At 41.8% G+C, this 26,052-nt stretch overlaps 1 protein-coding gene across 2 annotated transcripts in view; it reads left to right on the top strand.

Annotated features, from left to right (window-relative positions):
- rbm6 (RNA binding motif protein 6) overlaps positions 1 to 10,908 on the top strand; it is a 29,236-nt gene extending 18,328 nt beyond the window's left edge. The window contains exons 7-23 of one of the 2 annotated variants that reach the window (XM_077014009.1): positions 3,595 to 3,669; positions 3,788 to 4,079; positions 4,612 to 4,769; positions 6,439 to 6,539; positions 6,619 to 6,682; positions 6,805 to 6,865; positions 7,004 to 7,068; positions 7,279 to 7,408; positions 8,120 to 8,217; positions 8,399 to 8,689; positions 8,833 to 8,979; positions 9,107 to 9,175; positions 9,374 to 9,616; positions 9,706 to 9,780; positions 9,944 to 10,020; positions 10,150 to 10,201; positions 10,399 to 10,908. In XM_077014009.1, the coding sequence (XP_076870124.1) occupies positions 3,595 to 3,669; positions 3,788 to 4,079; positions 4,612 to 4,769; positions 6,439 to 6,539; positions 6,619 to 6,682; positions 6,805 to 6,865; positions 7,004 to 7,068; positions 7,279 to 7,408; positions 8,120 to 8,217; positions 8,399 to 8,689; positions 8,833 to 8,979; positions 9,107 to 9,175; positions 9,374 to 9,616; positions 9,706 to 9,780; positions 9,944 to 10,020; positions 10,150 to 10,201; positions 10,399 to 10,491 (2,091 nt within the window). In that variant the 3' untranslated portion in view covers positions 10,492 to 10,908. Of the gene's footprint in view, positions 1 to 3,594; positions 3,670 to 3,787; positions 4,086 to 4,611; positions 4,770 to 6,438; positions 6,540 to 6,618; positions 6,683 to 6,804; positions 6,866 to 7,003; positions 7,069 to 7,278; positions 7,409 to 8,119; positions 8,218 to 8,398; positions 8,690 to 8,832; positions 8,980 to 9,106; positions 9,176 to 9,373; positions 9,617 to 9,705; positions 9,781 to 9,943; positions 10,021 to 10,149; positions 10,202 to 10,398 lie in introns of both variants that reach the window. The other variant, XM_077014008.1, reaches the window with a different exon arrangement.
- Positions 10,909 to 26,052: the final 15,144 nt, after the last annotated feature.

Below are 26,052 nucleotides of genomic sequence, written 5' to 3'. Positions count from 1 at the left end.
TCTTGATCACTTTCGTCGCTTTAACAGCATTTTGATTCTTTGAAATTTTGCCACTTTATCAGACATCACTCTATATTTAAAAGATATTGTAATGCTCCAAAGTGCACTGTTGTGTCACGGCCTTCGTTATTGGGTTATTGGTTTATTCTTGTGCTCTGCCACCACCACAGTCTCAGAACAGCCTGGTTTTCTCCTTTGAGTTGGGACTTGTCAACCATTGCCTTTAATCTCATGGAATTCCACTTTTCTTGTTTGCCACGAATGACTGGTTGAATCTCAATATGTTTCTTTGATGGTTCAAATGGAGATTTGCTGTTTTATGTAAATATTTGGTTTTATATTTTGTTGATATTGATGTGAAGTAGGGTTGCAACGGTATGAGATTTTCACGGTATGATAACCGTCTCAGAAAATATCGCGGTATCACGGTTATCACGGTATCACAGTTAGTTTGTATATTATTAAAAGATACACTGACCCTTAAAGAAATTACAAGTTATTTTTGTTCAATTAACTATTTATTGTAGAAACCTGGAACTATTGTATACAAAATGTGTCCTTTAAAAAAATAAGCTGTACACATGTTTATATAAATACTGCAAAATTAGAGAAACCTAAATCATGGATTTCAGTACAATTATTTAAGTTTAAATTATTTAATATCTGATAAACTCAGCCGGGGTCACTGTCTGATCAACAACTGTTGTAAACGTCCGTTGTACTTCCAAGTTAGAATATAACCAGATACTGCAGAAAGAGAGGATTTATTTCTGACATGATCCTCACAATAGAAATTTCTATTTTAAGGCTTTCACACCGAGTCTGGTTTTAACATATCAAAAACAGGCACGTTAGAATTTGAAAATGAACGCATGTAAATTAATGGCGTCTTTCACATCCAGTGAAAGCAAGGACCTTAAAAAGCTAGGTTTATACTTTCACTAGTGACCGTAGCGCGCGACTCCGCACAGTTCTTTTGTATTACGTTAACAAATACGAGCCTCTTGTAATTCCAGGACGAAATATGAGAGAACGTGAAGACGTTAAGATTGGGAATTTTGGAAATAAACAACCATTAAATAATGTGATTAAAAAAGCGAATTATTTCGAGTATATGTATAAATATTTAACTTAATTAAGTTTAGGGTGCTGGGAAATATTGAAACGGACCTTTAAAGTTACGTACAAGTACTTTAATTCCACCTTATAAAGGTGTATGAACCCTCCAAACATGACTTTGTTCATTGCGCTGAGGCGCAGCGCGCGCAAAGTTACAAAATTCGAGAGGTGCACGACCTCGCGAATCGACAGCGCGCGAGACCCTTGCGCACGGGCGGAGCCACCGCGATTACGTCATTTTCGCCGCTGACATTAGTTTAGCTTTTTTTTTTTTTGTTAAAAAATTTGTTAAGTCTGATGCACTTTCTGCCATTCTCACCGCTGTGTGCGGAGTAGCTGAACCGGAGCGGAGTTGCGCATGCGCGGGTCAGTTTCTCCGCTGGCTTGCTTTTTACCGGTTATAAGCAAACGCACACGATATGATAACCGTGCATTTTAATACCGTGGTATACAGTGAAACCGGTTACCGCTGCAACCCTAATGTGAAGTGGGTTTAAAGCTTAGGTGGTGGTGGTGTCAATGGTTCCTTTACACATGGTCAGTAAAAGTATGCATGTCCAGATCTTTTTAGCTGAACCAATAACAAGCTATAGGGATTTTTAATAAGTTTACTAATTTAACATATGCTAGCTTTGCATCTTTCGAGCTTTTTAGCTAGCACACCACTAAGCACAAGTGTTCTTGTAATGCTGTTAGTGTCTTGTTTAGTACTTGCAGTAACAGTGGTTTTATGCAGCTGTTGTAACGAAAGCAACAGGACAAAATGGTGAAAGAAATGGCTGGTCACGTATCCATCATTGCCTGTCTCCTTATACCAAGATCCCACACTCTTCATTAACGTTCTGTTCGTGCATCTTTTAGTTGGAGACTTATCTTTCATGAGACATTTTGAGTGGTAAGAGTTTCTTAATTGAATGGGTCATGAATTTATCCTGTGGAAGTTTTAAATATGTCTAAGATGATTTTGAAGAGTTGATGGGATATAGGAGTGTTTTAAGTCTACAGTCTGAAGTACAGATCAGCATGTTTGTCTTTAGCAGTTGGAAAAAAAAAACGGTGGTGTTCTTGTATGCACGCATTAACAGCTAACTTGGGGTTTAATTTTTTTAATAGACAAAATGCATCAAATGCAAAAAATAACTCCTCAAAAGGTATACTTACTAGATATTCATTAGATTGGGACAATTTTTAGGATCCTTTTTAATAAGCAAGTTCCTCTACTTTTTTGTAATATTTTATTGCTTAATAGTGTTTTTATTTGCCATAGATGCAGAATCGGGTACAAACGGACTGATGAAGTTAGAATATTCCAATGGCCTCTTTGGGGTGTCCGACTTGTAGAATTTTAAGGGGAATTAAGAAGCAAGAGTTATTAAGGTGTAACCTGTATCATGGCAAACGCGGGTTCAGAATATTAAAAAAATTACTATTGCTGTGTGGAGCACATGGCATGCTTCACTCTACACGCTTCTGTGTTTAGGGTGTTTACACCAGAGAAAAATGAGCCTGAATAAGTGTGATGTTATCCCGGAATGCATGTTCCAAAGATGCCCTGAAATAATAAGGCAGTCCACAGTCGTCAGGTCTCTTTAATGCTTCTCTTGCGGGGGAAAGACCTTGTCCAAATGGTTATATATTTTGAGAGCAAATTCAAATGGAAATTCACAATGTGAAATAATCACGCAGTGACGCATTATCAGTCCTTTGCTACTTTCCTTTCATCAAGGTTGTGTAACATACAGGTATTTGAGGAAGATAACACCAGTTATGTGTCACTTTTAGGGTGTGTTCTTTACACTTGAGTGAGACACAATGTCTAATTAATGTCAAATTTAAACCCACACAATAGCTCCATTATTTACATTATCTCATAAAACAGTTAATGGTCAGAAAATAATACATGTTGTTAAAAAAATAAATAAATTCTGCATAATTCTAGGTTTATACACTGTTGCCTTTTATTTACATTATCCATGGAGCTTTTATTTCCCTTGGCAGTGTCCCAGCTGTCTCCCCAGATTCCCCAGAATTCTGTGGTGTTTTCAGGCAAAGCCAGAGATTTGACACCTCCAATATGGCCTCAGATTTCATGACCGCTAGCTTGTTACTGAGTGGATCGATTAGCTCAATGTCTTCATGCTGCTTTCACACAATCAATTGAAACAGTTGTACACATGCTGCTCAATTTGAAAATTATGCTTGATGTTATTTCCTGTCCAGTAGAAACAACAAAAATGAATTACACTCATGGGACATTACTAAAGTGCAGGAAAGCCTGTTTTTTTTTTTTTTTTTTTTTTGTTAAACAAGAAGCCCCAAACCTGTGAAACCTGCCTCCCATTGTAATGTGTCCTTATTCATGGCTTTTAAAGAGCCAGACCTGATGCATTCTGCAACAGACCATACCCAAATACATTTGTAGGGGGGAACCAGCCTATGGCAGGATTATGGCCACTTACTCTTCCTCTTTTACAGGGCTCTGTTAAAGTCGGTAGCAAGACTGCTCTGTTGAAGTATATTCAGCCTGACAGAAATGCAAAAGAAGAACAGGTAATCTTTTCATTTTTCTTGTAGTTGTGGATTAATGTTTGAATGCATATGTGCTGAATGACTGTCAAATCGCTCCACTCGAAGCTGAATAGGAAAAAAAAACTTTCCTTTTGGACAGAAACGTCCAGATCCACCACCTAAAGCCCTCCCCACCAGCCAGGACGGCCTATTGCCAACTCCAGTCCTGCTGAAGCCTCCGAGCGTGAAGGAGGAAGGCCCCCCCAAGCCTCCCGCTGACCCTGGCACTCAGGGGGTGTGGCAGAGAAGCTCCACCCTCACACCAGAGGCTTGGCAGCAGCAGGTCGACAAACAGCTCCAGCAGCAGGAGGCCGAGAAGCAGGCGGAGGACTGGGCCAGCCAGAGAACACCTCAGCCCAACCTGCAGCACGCCGACCCCGTCTTCAAAGAGAGTAAGAGTGAGTAGATACCCTGCTGATGTAGCCCAGCTGTCTGGAGACCATCCGTTCGACAAATTAGCGTATGATTAAGGCGATTTTGAAATTCACCAACATTTGGATTATTGATTGCGTTTTATGCTGAGACTGGATAAAGAATAGTATGCTTATGAATGTCTTTTTCCCTGGTGGTATTTTGCTGCTCTCTGGTTCTCAGTGTTAATGAATAATTAATAATGCATGACGTCACTTTCCACTGGGACACGTTGGCTACAGTATTTAGATCTGTCAGGAAAGTTGGACTGGTAAGGCATTGTGCTGAATCATCATACCAAACAAGACTAGGACATCATGCAAGTTTTCATTGAATCCCTTTCATTGAATTAACCGGAGAGGTTCATGTTCACACAGTCAACTGCATAAAAAAAAAGTGCAAAAGGCATTAAAATGCTCCTAATGCGAAGATTTTTGTTATTTCAGGTTTTTTCTTGTATATTTATCTATGGTAACGTTTCCCCTTTTCTTGTTCCTTGCTTTGTCCTGCTAGCAATGATCATTAAGAACATTCTTCCCACCACTACGGTAGAGAATATTCTGAAGGCACTGGATCCCTTCGCTTACCTCGATGAACGCAACGTCCGTCTGGTCAAAGGGAAAGCACCTGGATCAAAGTGCTTTTGCTTTGTCGATATGGATTCCCATGAGGTACAGCCCTTTTAGATGTTAGCTGTTGTTTATTAGTTCATTTGTTTTAGGGGTGGGCGATATGGGGAAAAAATAGTATCACGATTTTTTTCATAAAATCACGATTTCGATTTTTTATCACAATCTTCCATCCAAATAAAAAAATTGGGGCTACAAAGCTTTCTTTTTAAGCACATTTAAATGAATGATATTGCAATTTTCCATGTGCAAACATTGTAAACGAAAAATGTAAACAACACACGTGACACTGTGTCACGTAGGGCTACGCCCCCCCTCTCCTAGCTGTCACTCCGGTTTCCCTGTTCCTCGTGTCTGTTGTTCCCTGCTCCTTGAGCCCGCCTTGTTGTGTGTTTCTATGGTTTCCCCACGTCTGCCACGCCCATGTCGTTATTGTCTTCACCTGTTGCCATAGTTGTCAGGTTTGCGGTTTTCACGCCAAATTGGGCTTGTATGAAAATCCAGCCGCGGGTAAAAATTCTGGGGTCGCGGGGTGCGGTTCTTTGGGCTACTTTTGAGTTGGGCCACCACGGGGGTTACAAGTCAACACAAAGAATCGATCGCGATATAATACTTAATTTGTCTCCATTTTAAACACTCGCGCCCCACGTCAACTACTTTGGGCTTTGGGCTAGTTTAGGCTGCTGAAGGGCGGGTTTTACAATGACTTTGTGCGGGATATTTTTGTAGGACCTGGCAACCTTGCCTGTTTCTAATCTAGTTCAATGTATTTATATTTCCGTGTCTCCCATGTCGGTATCGGTTATTTTGTGCTACTTACCTGTTTATTCTCTTGCCTCGTTCGTGCTCTAGTGGATTTAACTGTTTCTGTTTCGTCTTCGTCGTAAGTGCCGTTCAGCCTAGTCTTCCCCTGCCTTGTTTTGTTCTTTGTGCCACCATGCCCGTTTATATTTCATGTTCGGACTGCCTACCTGTTATGACCCCTGCCTGGTATTACGATTCTGTCCATTCAATAAATCTCGCTCTCCTCAGCGTTTGTGTCCGCCTCCCTGCTCTGCGTCACGCGGTTCCTTACACTGTTGAAGTGCACTATTGCACTAAATATTTCTCGCTGTGATTGGTCAGTCATACGCCCTACGTCTGACGCATAGGTGGGAACCAGCATAAAAAAGTCATTGCGCTGATTGGCAAAGGCGATCTATACGATTTCTCTAATTTGGTAGATCGCCTGCGATTCTCCACTCGTTATCGCCATTCACGATTTTATATCGTCATATCGTGCACCCCTAATTTGTTTAATATGTTTTCATATAATCGGGCTATAATGACACATGCACACAGACCTGCCACTTTTAGATACACCCGTGCGTCCACCTTTTGGGTCATTCTTTGTCATTATTGCTTTAATATTATGATGTATGTAATATTATGATGTATTTCTCTAGTACTTTGAGTTCTTCACCACAGGGCAACTGTTAAAATAAGTTTACAAATATAAAAACAATTGCGTAGGCGTGGTGAAAGAGAAACATGACACAACTGTATACCAGATACTTCATTAGTGTTGATGCATTGTTGGGGATGATCCAGCATGTGTGTGATAAATATGATGTTTCTAAATGTGAAATGTAACTTTGCCATGGCCCTTATATTCTTTTTTGACAATGTTTGTCATAATGTGTCTTAATCACCCCCCTCCCCCTCATTTCAGCATGTGACGCGATTGGTGGAGCTGCTCACCAAGCCTCGGCCAATCGTGATTGATGGAGTCCGAGTATACGCCGAGGTAGCCAAGCCTCTGAAGAATCAGAAGTGAGTTATGAGACTTGAGTTCATTACAAGTACATTAGTGATGTTCTTTTTCTCTAAATTACACAATTTTTTTTTCCAGCTACCGGAGGGACTATGATAAACCCAGCACATCTCTGTTAGGATACCCACCCGATGTGATGGAGGTTGGTAATTTGCCATAAGAGCATTTCTTGTTGGCCAACATGTCATTTGATTTCAGATACCAAAGTACCATATTGCTTTGTCTTGAATGTAAAATCTTGGATCTCTATGTCCTGTGGCGTAGCAACAGCAGGGCTTCACCCAGCCGCCCCACCCTGCCGCAGGCATCGCCCCTCCCATGCAAGGTACGTCACCAAGGGCACGTGCATTTACGACTCTTCATATGAAAAAGTTTCCTCAGACGTGTATTTACAGAACGAACCACTTGGTCACCTCACGTTTTGTGTGTTTGTATGTCCGTGTACGTGTGCCTGCTGGCCCAGTGTGCTTACCTAGAACAGATTCCTCCCCCGCTCCAGTTCCATTCCAGAGCACAAGCCTAGCACAAGTGAGTTCCCCACACACGCACGCTTGTTTAGAAGCAAGGCACACACTCGCACACACGTTTAGAAGCAAGGTGCACATACACACACACGTTTAGAAGCAAGGCTCACACACATGCTTAGAAGCAAGGCTCACACACACACACACACACAAGCTTGTTTAGAAGCAAAGCTCCATGTGTAGTGGTGGTGCATAACATTTGTGGCCATTGCAGGCTGTGATGTACTCGGACGCCCCTGTAGTGGAGCGTTTGGAGCGGGCCAGGGAACCCCAGGCTGTAGCGGTACCTCTACCGGACCCTGCTGTCATGATCCCTCCTGAGGCAGCAGAGGCTTATGCCTACGGTACGACCCCCTTCACTCTGAAGTGGACCTGGCTGGAAATGTTGGGTTTTAAATCATATGGAGGGTGCCTGTGTAACAAGGTTTTTTGTTTTATTTATTTAGTTTTACTTTTGATTAAAGTTGATTCCGTGCCTACTGGGCAGCTGAGTTTATATAATGTTTTTTCTTGATGGTAAATCCTATTACCCCCCCATCATATGTTGGCCCTCTCAGATAAATGTAATAAACATAATACAAAGAATGGTAAAATTTATTCTAAGCCTCACAAATTATCCATTTTCACTGGATGACATTTGTACTTATTTGGTTATTGTGAAATATTGTGCAAGAAATATATACATGAATACACGTTGTAAGGGTTTCTGGGATGATCTATACCAGGTATCACCAAATGGCGGACCGCGGTCCGGGTCCGGATCCGGACCCGAACGCCGTCCTGTCCGGACCCAATCACATTCCTGATTAACTGGATACGGACCCAAATGCCAAAAAAATTTTAACGGGAGACTATATTTTAAAGCGGAGAATTTATTTTCAGACGAGTGTTACGTTCACCACCCATTTGAGTGTTACGTTCACCACCCCGCTCAACAACTTTCGTAGGCCAGTTAGAATGAAACTGTGGTTAATGGGCATGTTACTTTTTAAATTTTTTTCTCCCTTTTTAGTTGAATGTGCTATTACTCTAGTTGAATGTGTGATTTCCCTCAGCCTCAGAGACACCAGATTTGTCTGCTTTCCTGTATGATGCTACATCTGGCTTCTACTACGACCCACAGACAACACTGTACTACGATCCCAACTCAAGAGTATGTTGATGTATTGCTTTATGTCTTAGATCCCTCCACTTCTGGGGCATTCATGTTAGTGCCAGTATAAAATAGATTTTATAATTTTATAATTGGGTTTGTTTTAGAAAATATATCTTACTGTATCTCTGTGTGTATGTATACTTCCCTGTAGAGCATTAATTGTGTGTGCGTGTGTTAGTATTTCTACAATGCTCAGAGTCAGCAGTACCTCTACTGGGACAGCACCTCCAAAACCTACATACCAGTGGAAGGCTCCACTGCAGTCACCCATGAGCCCAGTGTAGAGACGTCTGTGGACGGGGCCGCCATGCCCGAGGTGGGCCTGCCTCTAGCCGTCCCCGTGCTCGAGGACTTCCGGATGGCTGCGGATGGAATACCAGAGCAGAAAGAAGACGAGGATGCCACCCCACGCTCCGAAAAAAAAGAGAAAGAAAAAGAAGACAAACCCAGGAGCTTGGCAGCATTCAAGGTGTGGTCCCTACGTCAGGCCTAAACTTCCTTTTACTCTCAAAGTCGATGTTTTTATTTAATTCTTTTTAGTGCGGTCTGTATCATTGAATGGGACAATCCCAACCGTGTTTTGTGTTGCGTTCCGACGTTGGATGTCCTCAGATTATGAAAGACATGGAGCGCTGGGCCAAAATCCAGAACCGGCAGAAGGAGAGCGTAAGAGCGCCGTCTCCTGTCCTCAAGAGCGGGACGGAGGAGAAGAAGGCTTCCAAGGCAGCAGATGCAGCTTTTGCCGTCTTTGAGAGGAAGGTCGGGGAACGTTCCTATTTTTAAAGAGGACAGTATTCCCTGGTTCCTCAAATTGAGTGATTTAGTCTGATTTAGTCTGAGGCCCAGTTAGTGATAATTACTTCATATTCCCGTTTTACCTCCGTAGGGCGCTGGTGGAGATGACTTATTCAAAAAGCCTCTTGCCCCACCAAAGAAAGACGAGAAAGGCTCAAAGGTGAGGTTTGGATGGACAGACACACACACAAAGATTCACACCTCAGCTTCAACTACAAAAAAAAAGAGAACCTCCCATAAGTAACTTCACCAACCTTGATGTTTGACATTAAATATTACTTTGAGTTATTTACACACGACTTCTTTATAGATGAAAGCAGCTCTCGGTTGATTTATTTTTTAAACCCTGCCTTGGCAGCGCCCTATGGGCTCTCTGGGCATGCTAGCAGCTGATTATGCGGCGGGCAGCGATGAAGAGGAAGAGGAGAAGCCCGAGAAACCTGAGAAGCCTGAGAAACATGAAGGGCCTACCAAGAGCCAGCCAGAGGAGAAGGAGGATCGGCTGACGGACTGGAAGAAGATGGCCTGCCTGCTGTGCAGGAGACAGTTCCCCAACAAAGACGCCCTCGTCCGCCACCAGCAGCTCTCGGACCTGCACAAGGTACCAGTGCGATTGCTCCCCTATAGACAAACGGCTTCTGCTTTATTGCCTTCATCACATCCCTTCTTTTTTTTTTTTTTTACTGGTAGCAAAATCTGGAGATTCATCAGAAGATTAAAAGGTCAAAGAGAGAGCTTGAAGCTTTGGAAAACCAGGAAAAAGAGGTAAACGTTCCTTTGAGGGACAGTAATGATCACATCCCTTATAGCACATTCATGAACAGCCTATCAGTAGTGATCAATAGGTACTATTTGCTTGAATCTGTTATCTGAAGCAAAGTCTAGTTGAGTTTGATTTTGGCATCTGACTCAGAGTCTGTTGTTTTAGCTCAGTATGAAGGAGACCAGCAGTCCACCTGAAGCAAAGAGACGAAAACCACAGAACACCTGGGGCAACAGTTCCAGGTACACATCAACAGGAGACATTTTTCACTGTAATTGGTGCACGATGTACCACAATTATAGTTGCCTTTGGCAGTTATTTATCTGCAGACCAGCTGCAACCTTTGAACCTAAACAGTCTTTGTTTTACAGGGACACACACAAAGTCAGCGAGAGACCGGGTTTAGGTCTGGAGACCAGTGAGGTGAGCAAGAACCCACGGGCTTCATGGAGACACCAAAATCACCTGTTATTGTAGTTATTATTATTATTAGTTTACTATTGCTATTCATTACTCCTATTTAGACTGCTGAGTACATTTGTGTCCTTGCTTACACATGCTCTGTTTTGTTTGGTTGGGTGATCAACTGGTTGGTTGGTTGGTGCACACACCCTTCACAGCCGAAGAAGAAGGAAGCGGTTGTCTGGAACTACGCCACATACAAGCAGGCTGTGCGAAAAGCTATGTTTGCTCGTTTTAAAGAATTGGAATGATTGCTGCAGTGGGAGTGAAATGGATGAAACACGGACTGGCAGACACACAGTAGAACGTATTTCTGTAGGCAGCTCAGTTCAGCCTTTACTTTGTCAGCTAACAGACAATTCCTGGTGAATCATTTTGTGACTGATCCCCATTTTGTGTTATATCTGTGTGCCTGTAATTGTTATGAATACATTTTCTCCCGGCCGCCAAAAGTCCACAGTTCATCTCTTTTTGTAGCTCTATTCTTCAGGGCTTTTAAATGTATTTTTTTTTTTCTTACCTGATCTCAACTTTATCATGTGGGGTTTTTCTCTTGTTTTCTTTTTTATGCCAAAATGAGGCAGTGAGTTAAGAGTTCACAGCTCATGTAAAACTATTACAACTGTAGTAGTCCATGTGTGAATAAACGGTTTCCATGTGACTGCAAACATCTGCTTTTTAAGTCTGATCTTATGTTTTATTGTTGCTGCGGAGATTTTCAAGTGATTGTTGGATGGCCGTGTTGAGGAATGTCAGCATTCAAGGAGTTCAGAGAACAACCTCGGTTCTTTCTGGTTTCTTTGTACTGCTACTGGAAAGCTAGTAAATGGAATTTTTTATCATCAGTGACTCAGCGTATGAAAATTAGACAACGTGATCGGAGGTGAGCAAGTTTTTCATGTATCGGTTTCAATGTGAAACCATGATAGATTGCAAAATTTCTGCATTCTGAGCAGCTATGAATGAGGCATGGTCATCGCAGCTAGACTAGCCGGAGGCAGGTGTTCAACCTCGTGGGCTTTTCTCATGCGACGGTGTCGAGAGTCTACCGAGAACGCTGTGATTGAGAAAGAACATCCGCTGACAGGACTCCTGTGGTCATAATCAGCTCGTCGATGAGAGAAGGATGTCGAGAACAAACCGTGCAAAGTCAAGCAGATTGCAGGCGATTACAATTCTGCTACTCCAGTTAACGTGCCCGAACGTGCAAGTCATTGCTCACCATGGATGGCCTATAACAGCAGACCAGTTTGAGTGCTGTTGCTGTCAGAAATGCTGCACTATACAAACAAGAAGGGTACACAAACTACATACCAGTGGAAGGCTCCATTGTGGTCCTATATCGGTCCTAAACTACCTGTTCCACAAACTGGAACACTGAGCAGTGGGTGAATCCTTGATCGGATGAATCCAGATTTTAGTTGCACCATGCTGAAGGGAGGGTCAGATTTTGGCATAAGCAGCATGAATCGATGAGCTCTTCCCATCAACACATTGGGCTGGAGGAGGTGGAGTAATGCTGTGGGGTATGTTTTCTTAGCACACCTTGCATCCTTCAATACCTGTTGATGGATATTTACACAGTAGGGCTTACCTAAGCATCATGGCTGACCAAGTTCATCCCTTCATGGTAGCTGTAGTCATGGGTTGGATCCAGGAACATGGTGGAGTTTTTCACGCTGCCCTGGCCTTCACCACCCCCACATCCTACTGCACATCTCTAGATTAGAGCATGTCTGTGTTCCCATTTAATTTGTAGCCACTGTGAGAAGCTATACTGTAGACATGAGACAAGATTCCTACAGAACAAATTCAACACCAAGTGGAATTCATGCCACAGTAAACAAATGTCCAACACACAACTCGGTCTCGCGTCTAGTGGCTGGGATTGCCGTCTTTGCATGTCATGCAGTAAAATGTAGCAAAGCATGCAAATAACAAGGGTGTAATATAAGGACACTAGCTTACATATGTTAGTTGGCATTACTTACAAAAATTACTCCAGATCGTTGTATAGCGGTATAACAAGGACAGTTTTCAAAGACTGCACTTACAAGGAGCCCCCAGCACAAATCTACAGTGCCAAACTGCTGATGCTTTTCTGATTTCTCCTCTTGGTGTCAGTACTGAGCTGTTCTGTTGTGCACCACCTTGCATTAAAAAGATCTGTTGCATTAAAACATCATTGGCATCATGATATAAGCAAACAACGTGGTCAAGGAATACAGTAATGTAATGTGCATAATGTTTAAAATAGCTACTTTATTCCATACCGTTACTTTGAGCTCTGGAGGTCCATGCTACTGTGGGTTCGTGTGAGCCCTAATTGAGCTCAGAATACCGCTAGTGAGATTAACTACACGGTCAGTGGTCAGAAGTGATGAATAGTGTACCCAAATGGATCCTGTGCAGTCCCAGATAAATTACATGTTTTCTCTTTGAAATCGTAGATTAAAATATGTTTTCACAGTGTAACTACAGGTAGCATAAAAATACCAACAAATGTTTCGGGCTCTCCATGAAGCCGTGCTTTACCAGCAGTTCCTGCTAATGTTCTTTAAATGAGCCCCATGTGTCTTGCGTTGAGCAGGTCACTTGTATCCTGACTTGTTTGTAGCAATTGCACCAGTGACATAATGAACACACATTACACGTCCTAGAGGGCAGAGCGGCTCCAGGTTCTTTAGTCGCACCAGTTAGGCTAGAGGTCAAAAGGTCGTTTGGTAATGTATCGACAAAACCTGCTACAAGACGACCCCCTCCCTCTGTCAGTCCTGCTGTGAGGGAGGGAACATTTCATCAGTGAATTAAAAAAAAAAAAAAGCGATCTCTCTATTCATCCTGCTTGGCTTGCTGAAGAAGAGGAATGTGTACTTTCTCACTGTTTGTTTTTGTGATCATGCCTGAATGACTGATAAGGCAAAAGGGGGGAAGCAAAGCAAATAAGCTGGAGAGCTGTGGACTTGAGTCCAGCTTCTTGGTTTGGTTTAGCTTAACCACTCTGCTCTCCAACATAGTTCATCATGTGATGAATGCATGTGTCCCCGTCACATGTCTGATTGATTTAATTGGAATAGGGCCAAACAGAATTAGTTGGTTTACTATGTTTTTGTCAGTATTTAGTTTGATGCGTATACATTTTTTTACCTTTTACAGTATATAATGTGGTATAATGGAACATATCTATTTAGTCAATATAATCGTTCCTAAAAGTTGACAGTGTAGTTTTTGTTCTGATTAACGTGTTTTTGGGAAAAGGGGTTTAATCATGTTATGAGCTGCCACCATTTTTATTCTCTTGCATTCTGCTCAACTTGCTTAGTCTTACTGTTGAAGGGTTCTGGAGTCTGTATGAATGGAGGTGATATTTCCTGTCATCTTCAGAGCACCGTTCTTTTATATTATTTTGCTAGTTTCTTTTCTGCCTTTAACATGTTGTGATGTTCTTCTGTTGTCTGTTACCCATTTTTGTTTTAATTCAAGATTAAAGTAAACTTTGAGCATTTTGTCATCTTTGCCCTAGCAGTGATTGTGGGGGCATAGATCCTTTATAATGTGGATCTGGTCTCCTGTCTTTCCCCTTGGTCAATTCCAGTTTTGGCCATCAATTCTGGTTCTTCTTTGGTATAATAATAATAATAATAATAATAATAATTTGGTATTAGCGCTTTTCTCCTAATTTTAATCTGAGCTCCCCCAAGCAGGCAAAAATTGTCAGTGTTTTTGAGGGGTTATTCACAAATAAAGGCCTCACACAATACCGAATATGATCTCTGAGTAAACAATAGTGTAAGCCATTTGCTTTTCTTGTGTGATTTGCCTTCTCATTTACATCTTTTTCATCTCTCCTACTGTCTCCAGCTCCTTTTCTCCCCGGTGAGACAAATATCGCACCTCTTTCCTAATTATCTCACAGAAGACAAAATTAGGGGGACTTTGCACAACCCCAGACCTCAGGAGTGTCGTTAGATAGCAGGGGGCCAGGGAGAGTGACTTTAGGGGTGTGGGGGTTTTGTATCCATCACATGTGCTTGTTGAGGTCTCTGAGACAGCAGGAGTGTATGCGGAGGCTGTATGGGGGGGCTCATTATCCCCAGTCAAAGCTCCTTTTCTCTGGGAGAGAAAGAGTGCAAAGGGGGTCCTCAGCCAGCCTTGAGATGGTCCTCAAAAGAGCACACAGTTAGAGGGAGAGCAAGATTGGACAGAAAAAAAAGAAAAGCAATTGTTAGCTCCCATTGAAGCAGCATTTGAAATTTAAATGGACATGTGGTTTGACTCTTGTGTGCTTTAGGTGTTTCTGTTCCCCATCCTTCATCCCCACTACTAATAGGTAGAGGCATCCGTCATAGAAATGAACAATATTTAAAATGTCACTACAGTTTTTATCCAGCTCATTCCGATCTGTTCATATCAAGAAGAACTGACAAACAGTGAAGTCATTGTAAAATGCCATCTCTGCACATAAGTAGAGCTTCAAAAACCTAATATCTTCTGGATTTTCCTTAAGTCACATCAGAGCTGACGTCTCATTTGCAACTGGCAAGGCGTTTGGCCATGGATCCCTGTTCCAAGTTGAAATAAGATGCAAGCAGGACTATGATGTCATCTGTATTCCACGTCTTATTCCAACAACCACTGTTCTGATGTTGTAGTGGGTCTACAGTGTTAAAGGTTTCTGCTAGAAACAACTTAGTTAGTGTCAAGTCAGAGTAAGAAATATTGTACCAGGGGAGACACAGCACTGATATATAATAGAAGAAGCAATGTTTATTTATAGTATCTTGGTCACTTGCGACATTGAGACCCTGTAGCCATCAGTTGGGTGTACATGTCCAATAATCTTGTGTAATGTATTAAAGAATGGGATGAGAGAGTACACTACACTATAGTGGAAGAGCAAATGACAATTGTAGGTCATTGTTTATGGAGGAACACTTATCTATAATATAGTTCTGTATTGATCTAAAATCAATATAAACATCTAAACATTTCCTTTTTTGTTAAGCGTTGTACTTTGTGTCCAGAAGGAACGTATTAAGAATTAAGGCTCTCAGATAAAGTTGCAACGGTTGAAGGAGTTTCACAACTGTGCTCTGAATGTTTTTAGCGCAAAGACTGAGAGGCTCTGTTGGTGGGGGGCATTTTATTATTTTTATTATATATATATATATATATATATATATATATATATATATATATATATATATATATATATATATATATATATATATGGGTCTGGTCAGCATTTTTTTGGTCAGGTTCTTCTTCAGTCAGTCGGTTTTATGACCGGAGTAATAAAGAAGTCTAACAGTTTTTGAAAGTTCACATAAATCAGGTCCTTGTTTTCACCACTCTTCTGTCATTTTAGTTGCCACATATAATGTGTGTTGCAACTCTTCTGAACTCTTACTGGAATCTGGTACATACAGCAGCTGCCTTCAATACATTAAAATGTTTAGGTAGGTAAGACTCAAAACTTGATTTGAATGCGTTAAGCCCATTACATTACTTAATTAGATTGCTTAATTACATTCAAAATCAATTCAGATAAACATTGGTTTGCTTTTTTATTATAACATTAAAAACTCGTGAATATACATGATGTTATATTGGAGTCACAACCCCAGAGCACCATTTTAGGACTGTGATTTCATGTCTTAAAGCTCCAGTACATCAGGTTTAAATATATAATGAGGTGCCAACATGATTACCTCAAATGATAGTTTAGTGAATTTAATGTTGCTTCATGCATAGACAACTAAACACCCTTTAGACAATTTAGTGTATCTTGCTTAAAGTAAAGCTCCACCCTTATTTTGTGGTAGACCAAGTGAGTTTGCAACTGCTTCTTCTAGCTACACACTCAACTGTAGGATTGTGCAATTCCCACATTAGGGAGGCTTCAATGATGTCAACATATATAACAACCTCAGGAAAAATTTCTTCTGACTTAATACTTGGACATAACATAGCTCATTACTACATGTTCAGAGAGATCCTTGCAATTACATATTTCCTCTAGAAAGGTCCAAATTCTCAAAATGAATGTACTTCATTGAGCAACTAAACATATTAATGAATAAATTAACATAAAATTAATTAAAATAAAAGCCACCAGCATTCAGTGTGTATTCATGTCCTTTTATGGTCTGAATGCTTTGGAGACATTTTGTGGTGAATTAACCAACAGACACACAGGCCAACTAAATATAGAAGAAATAAATAAATAAAACTTTTGACTAAACTTAGCATGAATTTAATATAATCAGAACCACAGACCAGCACAACATAAAACCTGTTGGCCTTCAGTGATGCACAGTTTTCTCTTTGATTATTTTATGAGACCAAAAATGTTTTTGCGTGTGCCATATCCAGCTCTGCCTATCCTATTAATTTGAAGAATTGCTCGTTAATTCTTAAAAATACTTGCCACACCCACAGTTCTAAATGTAAATAAAGTAATACTGAAGTAATGAAATCATATCTGCCAACTACATTGTCAGTGAAGAGTCTAATGTCTGTTATTCGGTGTAGCCTTTTGTAATGAAGCATAATCTCCTCTGACAGGAGATTAATGATCCCTCTTTCCCCACCCTAATGTGGCCCCAGAGGGAAGAGGGGGATGTATGAAGGGATAGAAAAAGAAAGGAAAGCTCGTCGTCTGTCATCATGCCACACTGATATGGGCGAGGGTTAAACAGGGTCACAAGAAACATCACTAAACATTTTTTGTCTCTTTTGCAGACACAGAGCTGTCTGCTCCAAGTAATTTGTCAAACCTTTGCGTCTTAGGCTTGGATGTGTGCGTGTGCACTACAAAAATTAGTCAGCAGTGTAGTTGTGAAAAAGAAAAGCAGAAATCCCAGAACTCGGACTGGTTTTCCTTGTTTCTCTTCACACCAGCTTTCTTTCTCAGCTCACTGTTGCAGAGCCTTTAAGCCCTGCGAACCCAATCAGGCTCTGGGTTTACGTCTCTTGGAGAGTGGAGGTAATGCACACGGGGCTGGTCCCTGACACTAGCATTTGTTCCATAGCCCACCACAGCTGCTGAATTGCTTTGCAACTCTGTCTCGTGTTGATGGACTAATTGTTAATCCCTGTGTGTGTATGTACGAGGGAGGCAGTGAGAGGTGAGTGAGAGGCACTTTCACAAATGGCTGACACTCAGGCCCCACTGCTTGCATTGCAAGGCTGTACCTAACTGCACCGGGTCTCTAAACGCGTACCGAATAAGGCGAGTGTTGAAAAGGGCTTACAGCAGCAGGCCTCCATTTAAGGCTGCGTCCCAAACCAAGCCTCACACATCCTGCCCTTACTTTACTAGGTGCAGCTACAGAGTGAGCGTCTGTAGAATGACAGGTCTTTCACTTAAAAGGGAGTCTGCCAACAGCGCCTAAAGCTATGTAGGAATTAAAAAATATGGGTTGAAAGGGAAAGTGTGAGAAAGTAATATGGCACCGGAACCTTAGACTTGCTTAGCTGAGAACCACCCAGTTCTGCTCTGCTCTCCTGCCCTGGCAGAAGAACACACAAGGTTTCATCATCTTGTTCAGATTCATCATTCCGTGGAAGAGAAATCTGTCATCACTGTCCAGGGGAGGAGATTGTTGCAGAAAACTCTGAAGGAATTGTTCATTGTTCTCTCTCTCTCTCTCTCTCTCTCTCTCTCTCTCTCTCTCTCTCTCTCTCTCTCTCTCTCTCTCTCTTTAAAGAATTAAATACTTGGCCGCGGGAAGGTAACTAAAGGTGGAAAAATATCTCCATCCATCATTCAGCTTTACGGTAAATCAGAACCTAGGAGCTAGTGCTTCGACTGTGGTGGCTGAATTTAATTATTTAATTAAAGTTGTTTTTGCTATAACTTATTAAGCAATACATTATTTATTAATTAATATGCATAAATGATCAGAAGGTCTCTAGGTGACTAAATTGGTCATGCCTTGGTGTTTGCTTATCATATATCCTATTTACAGTGTTGTCTCATTCCCTGCTGTGAATTTTTAAATATGAGCTTAAGCTAGAGTTAATAGAGGGGAAATCTAAAATAAAATGTTATTTAAAAAAAAACAAAGGACAATCCCTGAGCAGGTTAAATGGTTTCGGTAACTTCTTGCCGGTACTTCTCATGCTCTTTTATAGTTAACACACCTTCCTCTTAGCTCACAGGCTCTCCATTGAGTTCTCAGATTCTCAAACTGTGGCGGTTTTGGCCTACATGTTCTTCCATAATTGTTTGTAAAAGGTTAAAGGGGTGAATGTGGTGCGTGGGAGGCTGAGTTTGTAATCTGTGTGGTACACATCACCATAGTGATACAATTACAGCTGGATAGATGACTACATGCAAAATTCATCCATCTCATATTCACGCTTTTTTTTTTTTGATTGATGTTGTAGTGAGAAGCTGCTAAAAGCATATTATGATATTATGGGGTATGAGTTGCTGTCATGGGGTTTAAAACGCTAGCGGGTATGATACCATTCTAGTGTGTGATCCTAAGATAAGCATTGGCCATTAGAGTGGTATACTGTAACCACCGTTTACTACTAGTAATGACAGCCGTAAATGACCCCTAGAGTGTTAAGAGCAGTTCTTCCAAAGACCACCCTCTTAACTACAGTATTACCTTTCAGTCTAACAATCAGTTTTCACATGTTTTGCAATGTTAAAGGCAAAAGTTACATAAGAGTACCATTGTTCTGGGTCCCTTCCTTTTGACAAGACCCAGAATAGTTATCTCATTACCATGTAAAATTGGAGCGTTCTCAGTCTAACAACCTACCTGTGTGTTTAAGTCTTGATCACCTTCATTTTGGAACTCTATACACCTGCTGTCAGGTTTGTGACACAAGTTGGGTTTTAAGGTGCTCCTTGACATGTAGTTCCTCCCAGGCCTCAGGAAAGGATTACCCCGCGTATCCCATGTAGTCTTTTAGAAGAAAAGAGAGAGCATTCTCCTCAGGGAGGGCAGTTTTTCAGAGTGTACTCAGCAAAGTGTTTTATGGGATTAGTAACTTGAGAAACAGTATTTACTTGTTTGCATTGACAAGTTGTTCTAGGGACCCATTCTCATATGTCAGGTAATTTCTGAAGGACCTTTGTGTGTGTGCAGCTGACTTGGGTTCACAAATTTTCAACCATTTTGGACCCAAACCTATAGGCTTGGTGCTTAAGGGTTGTTCAAGTAGGCCATTAGAGCCCTGTAAGACCACACTTAAAGACAAATAGCCCTAATCATTTTACATTTATGGTATTTAGCAGACCCTCTTATCCAGAGCGACTTACCAAAGTGCTTTGCATCTGATCACAGAATTTATCTTAGGTAATAGTACAGATAGGCCAGAATTCAAGATACCATTGAGTCAGACTACTACTAAACTACTGGAGTCAATATCATTACCTAGTGTTTTGCAAGTTAAATGTTTGCCAAGAAGCACAAATAACCATAGACAGACATAAAATTTAAGAACAGCAGCAAGTGCCGAGTTAGTGCTCTGTTAAGAACTCAACAAACAGGTGACTCTTCAGTCTACGCTTGAAGATAGAAATAGACTCTGCAGTTCGAACAGCTAATGGAAGATCATTCCACCATCTTGGAGCCAGGACAGAGAATAGTCTGGAGCTTTGTCTTCCATGAGACTTTAAGCATGGAGTTTCGAGTCGAGCCAAGTTTGAGGTTTTCGGCTTTTGACCATGGACATCATGTAGGGAGAGGCAAGTCCATTTTTGGCTTTGTGGGCAAGCATCAAGGTTTTATATCTGATGCGTGTCGCTACTGGAAGCCAGTGAAGAGAGCATAGCAGAGGAGTCACATGTGAGAACTTGGGGAGATTGAAGACCAGTCGTGGTGAAGCATTCTCAATTAGTTGTAGACGTCTGATGACCCATAGAGGAAGACCTGCAAGTAGAGAATTACAGTAGTCCAGCTTAGAGATTACTAGAGACTGCACAAGCACTTGAGTAGCTTCCTGTGAAAGGAAGGGTTGTATTCTCCGTATGTTGCAGAGGATAAACTGCAGGATCTGGTCAGTTTTGAAACATGTGTTGAGAAGAACAACTGGTTGTCCAACATTATACCCAGGCTCTGAACAGATTCTGATGGTGTTAACAAGGTGTTCTCAAAGGAAACTGTGAGGTCGTTGTGTGGGTTTGGGGTTCCTGGAATGTACAGAAGCTCAGTTTTGCTAGGGTTGAGCTTCAAGTGGTGAGCAGTCATCCATGAAGCAATATCTGCCAAGCATGCCTAGAAACCTGGGTGTCAGAATGAGGGAAGGAAAGAATTTGCTGGGTGTCATCAGCATAGCAATGATAAGAGAAATAATCATGAGACAAAATAATGTCACTAAGGAAACGGGTATATAAAGAGAAGAGAAGAGGGCCTAGGACTGAGCCTTGGGGGACTCCAGTGGAAAGTTTACATGGATTGGATGTGGATCCCATCCATGTTACCTGATAGTCTTCAAGGTATGACTGGAACCATTTCCAAGCAGAGCCAGTCACACCGAGGCTAGAAAGAACAGCGGAATTAAAACTAATAAATTTAATTTAAAATAAACTAATTTCAAAGATGTTTATTACTTATGTAATATGACTTAGGATTAACAGATCACAGTATATTCACTTCATTAACATGCATATTTTGTCAATTGTTTGATTGGAGCTGATCATAAACGTTTAGCTAATCTGACGTGTGTCTACCAGGGGATTCAGGACAAACTGCCTAGTGGAACAATAAAAGCACATGTTCTCCTAAGTGGAAGCAGAACGCTTAAGCGTGAAGCCAGTGTCCAGAGCTAACTTCCTGTATGGGGTCAAGGGATCGTCTCAGTCTGTGGCCACAATACGATGATCACAAACACAGTCATGACTGCGAATCACAGTCATGCTAAATTTGGTGTCTCTGTATGGATTCAAGTAAAAAGAAAGAAAAAAACAAATGCCAGCTCATTTGTCAATTTCACTGTGGGTCCTGGGTTAAATGCTGGCTTTGGTACGCTGTTTGACAGATGAGCTCGAAAGCTAATGCTGCAGGCTTTGCCATGTGCTTGTAACATCAGTGTCCTAGTCCTTTTTAGCAATTTAGAGCCATCCACAGCTGCACAATGCTAAACAAAACAAACAACTCGCAAGAGTTTAGAAAATCACACTATTAATCATTGCAAATGAAGCATAATGACACCTATTAAAGGCACATCAGATGACGCCTTCTCAAAGACCATCTTTGTGCACACTTCATTTCTTTATAACCCGTACTGCTTGTGCCAACTTTTCTCTGTGAATATACTGACTCTAAGTCGCATTAACTGACTTTTTCCAAAAGTACTTCCCTACCAGTTAGGTATTTCAATGAACGATTGCTATTACAATAGCCTGAGGGGTCTTTTTATGCAAAGCTTGGAATTGTCTCTATTTTAAGTCCCAAACTTTTTTGTTTTGGTGCGTCCTAAGTCATTATCTCATCATACATCTATAATAAGCACTTAGATTAATACACTTAGCAGGGAAATCTGACGTGCACTAAAACCAGGCCTTAAATATTGTCGATGAGTGCTTGTGCCAGCAGAATTATAATTAATTCAGGGGCCTCTTGAGGCTTTTGAATTGCAGCTGGCCTAACAGAGCACAAATAACATAGGAACCTATCCATGTGGTCCCTTACTGTTGGGGTCACTTAGGTTTATGTGCACTGGAAAGTTTTTATTAGGATCGACAAACCTAGGTTTCCTGAGAGACGTGCTTTGGATTGCGGTGCTCTTGTCTTGCCTTTGAACACTTGAGAGACAGCTCGAGATACCTGACTACTGAAGCGTGCTTGGCAACTGCTTCGTGCGTCTTCTTCCAATGCACAGAAACACAGTGAAGGCTTCGGTACCTTGTGACAGTTAAAAGGCGTAGTAAATATGCACTCTTCCACCGTCTTATTTCCGTAACTCTCGAAATGCTTAGCGCTCTCTCAACGTTCACGGGTAAATTATCCCCTGAGAGTTAGACGTGTGTCTATGTGCCTTCATTACAACTCTGGGGGGCTGTGAAATCCCTCTATTTCAGTCCTACAGCCTGCTACCTTAAACCCAAAATTAGTGTCAGAAAATAATACTTTCTTTCTTTCTTTCTTTCTTTCTTTCTTTCTTTCTTTCTTTCTTTCCTTCAGTGTCTTTCTGTCCTTTCTTACTCCCTTTCTTTATCCCCCCCCCAAGTACAATAAGAAACCAAAACAAGAACCATAATTCATGGATTCGATCTGCTTGCATTTGTGTTTAGTACCGTTTCCAGGAAGCACTTGTGACATCACAAGCATTTCCACATAGGTGATATTTCACAAATTTCATGAATTTTCATGTTGCTTATGAGATTTAATGAAGCACAGTGAGCTGAATGTGCCAACTCTGCTATGAACAAATCAGGTCAGGATGGCAGACATGCAAAAAACTCTCTGTGTGGTTTTGTGTGTGGTTGTGTGTGTGTGTGTACGCGTGCGTGGGTGTGTGAATGCAAGCGTGTGCGAGTGCAGAGGCGCATGTCTTGGTACTGTGGGAATGGGAACGTGTGTTTGATGGATCAGCCAGGAGTCCGGAGGTGTCGTCGGGGTCAAAAGGGGATAATGACTCCACTTTTCCTGCTCTTGGCTGACCTCCCACTATGCGTAATCTGAACAGGGCACCAGGGGCTACGCAGTGAGAGTAAGTGGACCCTGGAGGCCAGCCGTGCCACACAGGGTGTCCAACCTTTGTGTGCGTGCATACGTGTGTGTATATGTGTGCATGGGGCCCGCCACCGGAACACAGGATGGGATAAGTTATTATTACTGTTTATAATTCACGTTATAGGTCTCGAGTGGTTATTTCTACAGTGCAGAGGTGACTCCTGCTGCCGTGAGCTGAGTTTGAGTCCCAGTTGGGCCATACTGCGCTTGCTGGTTCCTTGAGAGCTAGCTGTATTGTCAGTGGTTGGAAAGGATAGCATAGTTTCTTCTTACCACGGTACTGTCTGGCTATAAATAACACTTGGAAGATGTCAGAAATTGCTAATAAGTGTTAAGAATAAATCATTTAATGAGTTATTTTATGGTACACATAAAGCCTGTCTTAATGGTTTAGAAGCAACATTCATGGTTGTGAATGTGGTATTGTGTTTACTGCACCATACATGTGCTTGCTGTAGCCTACATGGCTTTATAAAGAAATGGGACTTTAGACTCTGCCCTTATCTGGGGTTTTTGCCTGTGATATTATATTTCACTACCATTGAGGCAGCTAGAAATTATATCCATGTTCCAGCTTATAAAACAGCTTACTGATTTAATTCAGTTGTGCACACTTTCACAGCCCTAAACCCAGGACTCTCATAGATGTTGTCAGACATTAATTCATATTTCATTCATTCATAATCAGAACTCTTACCCTGAGGCTGGTAAATAAATGGGGTCTTATGACCTGTTTATCTAATGTTTTAGGATGCAAATGAACAGGTACTGTGCTAGATCAGACAGAGAGATCCTTGTGTATTGGTGGAGCTTTGGGGTCACTGGCCTCATTTTAATGGACCTCAGTTATGCTCCACCCACCAACTGATGCTGGCGTTTGATAGGCTATTAGGATGTCAGTCTTAGAAGTAAGTATGATGTTATAAAATAACATATATAATAATTGAATAACAAATGATTTTTAAACAAATGAACAGTGAGGGTCGTTCTGAGACTTTGGTTAGAAGTTAGAAGAAACAATATATTTGGAAGGAGCAATGATAGAAAAACTGTTAAGCCTATGGTATGAAATCTTTATAGTTTTATTTTCATTAACAGATTAGTCTTTGTCACGGTGAGGCGGCCCCCTACCGGCCGCCTCCGTCCACAGCGGCTGTTGTTGTTGTTGTCTGGTGACGTCATGTGCGTCCCTCAGGTGGGCGGAGTCCGTGATCCGTCTCACCTGAGGGTCGTTTGTTTGCCTATATATGTCTTGTCTTTGTACCAGTTGACCGCTGGTCATTATATCCTTAATTTGGAGATAGTGCATGGGTTTTAGGTTTGCACACTTTCTATTAAACCATCATTTTTCCCTGAGACTTGGCGTGATCGCTTCCTTTTCGTTGCTCACCCCTGCCCGTCACAGTCTTTATCTACAAATACGGTTTTTTCAGGCCACTTTAATTCATTTCAGTACTTTTGTTTACAGTCTGAACTGAAACACTAGGTCATATTACAATGGATCTCGGAAATGATTCTCGTGAAAATATTTTACTAATCATTGATCACATCAATGTCATTGATCATCATATAAGCCATGATCATCATGATCATATAAGCCATGATCATCATATAAGCCACATCATTGATCATCATATAAGCCATGTTGCTTTGCATGATGCTTTCTCCAGAGTCTCCTCTGTGTCTCATCTCATCTCCAGAGTCTCCTCAGTGTCTCATCTCATCTCCCCAACAGAGATGTTCCTGTTCCTGCTGTCTGCTTCCTGTTTGCTCTCCCTTTTTTCCCGTCGCTATTTGCATGATTCCACGAACTCGTGAAAATATCAAGTATGGATGATTTAATTGGACCAAATGGAGGTGTGCAAAACTCTCGTGATGTTATACCAACGCTGGGAATTTGTCAGTAAGAGTGAAATCGCTTGAAATATCAGTTGATGTAAGGCCAGCCTGACTGAAGATCATTTAAAACTCTCTTCATGAAAACCCAATTACCTTCATGGACCATTATCACTCATTTTCTGAGCTTCAGGAACGAGTTGGCAGTCCAAGCCTTAGAATCGAGTTACAGGGCAGCGTCTCTTCTAGTGTTCTTATGTCGGCAGTTTGTGTCTACAGCGCATAGCGTGCCTTCAGCTGTCCTGATATAAATCACACCCAGAAACCCGATCGGGCATTAGCAAGGGCAGCACAAAGGCCTCTGCCCATGCCTTCAGAGGTCCTCAGCATTTAAGTCTAGCGATCTTCTCAATGTGGCAGCTCTCCGAGGTCTGGACTTGCCTAGTGTGCATCAGAGCCCTTCTGACTATGACAAAAAGCACTGGGTGCTCAGCCGCTGAATAATGTGCCCTGCGCTTCTGTGTTTTATTTTAAGAGAACGGGAGCGAGGTTGACGCTGGTAGCTCACCTTTATTTGGAAGGGAGCGTTGGCCCAGGCTCAGGTCAAGGGAGGTCCATGCTTAGCGTGTTTGCTTGTTTCGCTGCTCTAACACTGACTGTGCTCACGCAGCTCTACCTAATTACCTGGCGAGTCAAACCGTGTGCGTTAGACCGGGGGAAACCACAAAACCATGCCACTGTTGGCACCTGGTTTGAGACTGGGGAGCTGAAAGATCCCATTACTCTTTTTGGTTTGTATCCGATAACGTGTTGGCAATTACACACAGTGCAAAGCCATTTTCTCCTTCACTTTGTCTTACACTGACACATCCCTCACGCGGGTTATCGTCAACAAACCGCACCATCCTTTGCATGGCCGTTGTAACGTTGAGACTCTCCTGACCCTCCTCCACCCCCCCCCATTGTTCCGATATGAACCTAGTCGAGCTGCTTCCGCACAAATAAACGTGCTCTGACACGGCCGCCTGAAATTGTTCTTCGCAGCAATTTAGGTGTCAGCTGTCATTGTCTGAGAGGGTGCCGGGCTCGGCCGTGGCCGTTAATTACCGCAGTCGCTGCGCTGACGTTGGAATGAGCTTGAATTTGCCTCTTTGTAGAATACTGATGTGTGTCACAGGTGCTCACAGGCAATGCCTTGCTCCATAACCACTGTGTACTCTCAGAAGTAGGTAGAATACCAGTGCATTTCTAATAATGCCTGACGGCGGCACGAAG

Source organism: Brachyhypopomus gauderio, chromosome 8 (assembly GCF_052324685.1).
Source record: "Brachyhypopomus gauderio isolate BG-103 chromosome 8, BGAUD_0.2, whole genome shotgun sequence".
Taxonomy (NCBI): Eukaryota; Metazoa; Chordata; class Actinopteri; order Gymnotiformes; family Hypopomidae; genus Brachyhypopomus; species Brachyhypopomus gauderio.
This window is presented reverse-complemented; position numbering and strand designations above follow the sequence as displayed.